We start from the raw sequence: 2500 nt of genomic DNA on the forward strand, positions 1-2500 counted from the left end.
GCGCGTGTGTGTACATGCATGGATGCGTGTGAGTAGACTGTGTCTGTGTGTGTGTGTTTTTTTGTTTTTTTTTCTTCATTGATTTTAGATTGTTTTTGTTATTTTTGTTATCTGATTATCCTCCTTTTTTATAGGAATTTAATCAGTAGATGTCAGGAATATTTTTGACTGTATGACTTTTTTTTTTTATTACCTCTGTTTTTTATATTGTAGTATGATCACTATCATTATCTGATGCAATAGCCTATCCACAAGATTATCATACCATCATCATAATTTTCTTCATCCTGTCACATCAGGACATTATCATGATACTAGTATCAGAAAATCATTATGAAATCATCATCAAATCATGACATCTCTCTGACATCACTATTAGGCCATCGCCATCGCATATTCCTGCCTTCACTATTATGACTTCACTTTGACGTCATCATCACGGCATCACCATCACATGAAGTCGCCATTACATCACCATCAATCCTCCTGAAATCATCATGGTGATTGATGTTTTCGCTCCCCTCACCTCTCTTTGCCTCCACCCACCTCCCCTCGCCTCCCCTCACCACTACTCCCCACCCCTCACCACCTCTCGCCTCCCCTCATCACCACTCACCCTCCCTCACCACTTCTCGCCTCCCCTCGCCTCCCTTTGCCTCCCCTCACCACCTTTCGCCTCCCCTCACCACCTCTCGCCTCCCCTCGCCTCCCGTTGCCTCCCCTCACCATCACTCGCCTCCCCTCACCACCACTCGCCTCCCCTCACCACCTCTCGCCTCCCCTCGCCACCTCTCGCCTCCCCTCGCCTCCCGTTGCCTCCCCTCACCATCACTCGCCTCCCCTCACCACCACTCGCCTCCCCTCACCACTACTCGCCTCCCCTCACCTCCCGTCACCTCCCCTCACCACCACTCGCCTCCCCTCACCTCTTGCCTCCCCTCACCACCACTCGCCTCCTCTCACCACCTCTCGCCTCCCCTCGCCTCCTGTTACCTCCCCTCTCCTCCCTTTGCCTCCACCCACCACCTCTCGCCTCCCCTCGCCTCCCGTTGCCTCCCCTCACCACCACTCGCCTCCCCTCGCCTCCCGTTACCTCCCCTCACCACCTTTCGCCTCCCCTCACCATCACTCGCCTCCCCTCACCACCACTCGCATCCCCTCACCACCCTTTATACTGACCGTGTCTTCCCCTTAGGTCCTGATGCGAGACGACCAGCTCCTCCTCGGGCCGGAGGAGGGCCTTCCCCGCCCCCCTCTCCTCCTCCCGTCCCTCAGCACCCTCAGCACCCTCAGCTCGCTCGGCTCCTTGGGCTCTCTGGGCTCCCTGGGCATCCCCCCCTACTGCTACTACCCCTACCTCTGCCCCCCACCCCACTCGGGCGGGGCGAATCCGGCCCTGTCGTCCCTCCCTCACCTCCCCCAGCTCTCGGCCCTCTCCCCCGCCTCCCTCTCCTCCCTCTCGTCCTCCCTCTCCTCCCTCACCTCCTCTCTCTTGCCGCCTCACGCCCACGCCCACAGTGCAGCCTCCTCGCCCACCAACGCCCCCGTGTCCAGCAGCTCGGCGGTGGGCGGCGGGTCATCGGCCGGCGGTGGCGGGGTGGTCCGACCGGCCCCTCACACGCCCTCGCCCCCGCGCCCGTGAGATGTGGGGGGAAGAGAGGGTCGCACGCCCTTAGCCTCACGCCCATGAGGTTACGAAAAGTTCACCACATCCATGAGCCGAAAGAAAGAGAGAGAAAAGGACGCCCACCCTCGATCCTTCGGCCGCGAGAACCAGCGCAATAAACACACGACGTCGTCACCCTTACGCCGACCATGTATATAATACGTGTATCTTCATGAGTGTCGAAATATCGCATAAGGACAACTGCAGGATGCTTTTGGGATCAAAGGATATCTTTTCGCGGGAGACAGTGACTTTCTAGGGATGTCCAACAGAGTGTACATATGTAAAAAGAGTGGAAGAAAAGTAGGTGTAAAAGATAAGTAGTCACAGGTGTAGAAAAAAGGTGAAGAAACTACCAAAACCTCATGAAATGAGACACAAATGAAAAGACGAATAATGAGAGATAGAGAAAACTCATCTCAACAGACTCTCTTTGTGTGTGTTCGTACTCATCGCGCACAGAAGGACACGGTCGCAGTCCTGTCGTAGCGAGAGGGAATGAAATGGTTTCAGACACGCCCTCTAGATGTCGTGTTCGATATCCGATGAACAAACGATGAACTCTTGCCGGTATAAGAGGACCAATAGCCAACCAGTCACCGTTCACCGTTCACTGTAAACTAGTCCTGAAGGCCCCACCATGTAGTAATCCACCCTGCTAGTCCACTGTACAAACACGTGGCTTTGTGTATACTTTTACGCAACCCTACAAAAAAAAGTATTGATTTTAAAAAGCAAAAATGAAATAAAAAACAACTATAGAGTATACCTGATGTCTTAGAGATATTAAAAGTATATATATTTAACCAAGAGAATTGCTGTATGACTTGTATA

The 2500-nt window shown here is 53.3% G+C and overlaps 1 protein-coding gene across 1 annotated transcript in view; it reads left to right on the plus strand.

The window, feature by feature from the left end:
• Window positions 1-2500, plus strand: part of LOC122255488 (uncharacterized) — a 13594-nt gene that overhangs the window by 10597 nt on the left and 497 nt on the right. Inside the window, exon 4 of the mRNA XM_043019600.2 lies at window positions 1196-2500. This exon is cut by the window's right edge and continues 497 nt beyond it. Within this exon, the coding sequence (XP_042875534.1) occupies window positions 1196-1642 (447 nt within the window). The 3' untranslated portion in view covers window positions 1643-2500. The remainder of the gene's footprint in view (window positions 1-1195) is intronic.

This window comes from Penaeus japonicus, unplaced genomic scaffold (assembly GCF_977035675.1).
Source record: "Penaeus japonicus unplaced genomic scaffold, GWHDUDI00000001_assembly GWHDUDI00000019, whole genome shotgun sequence".
NCBI lineage: Eukaryota > Metazoa > Arthropoda > Malacostraca > Decapoda > Penaeidae > Penaeus > Penaeus japonicus.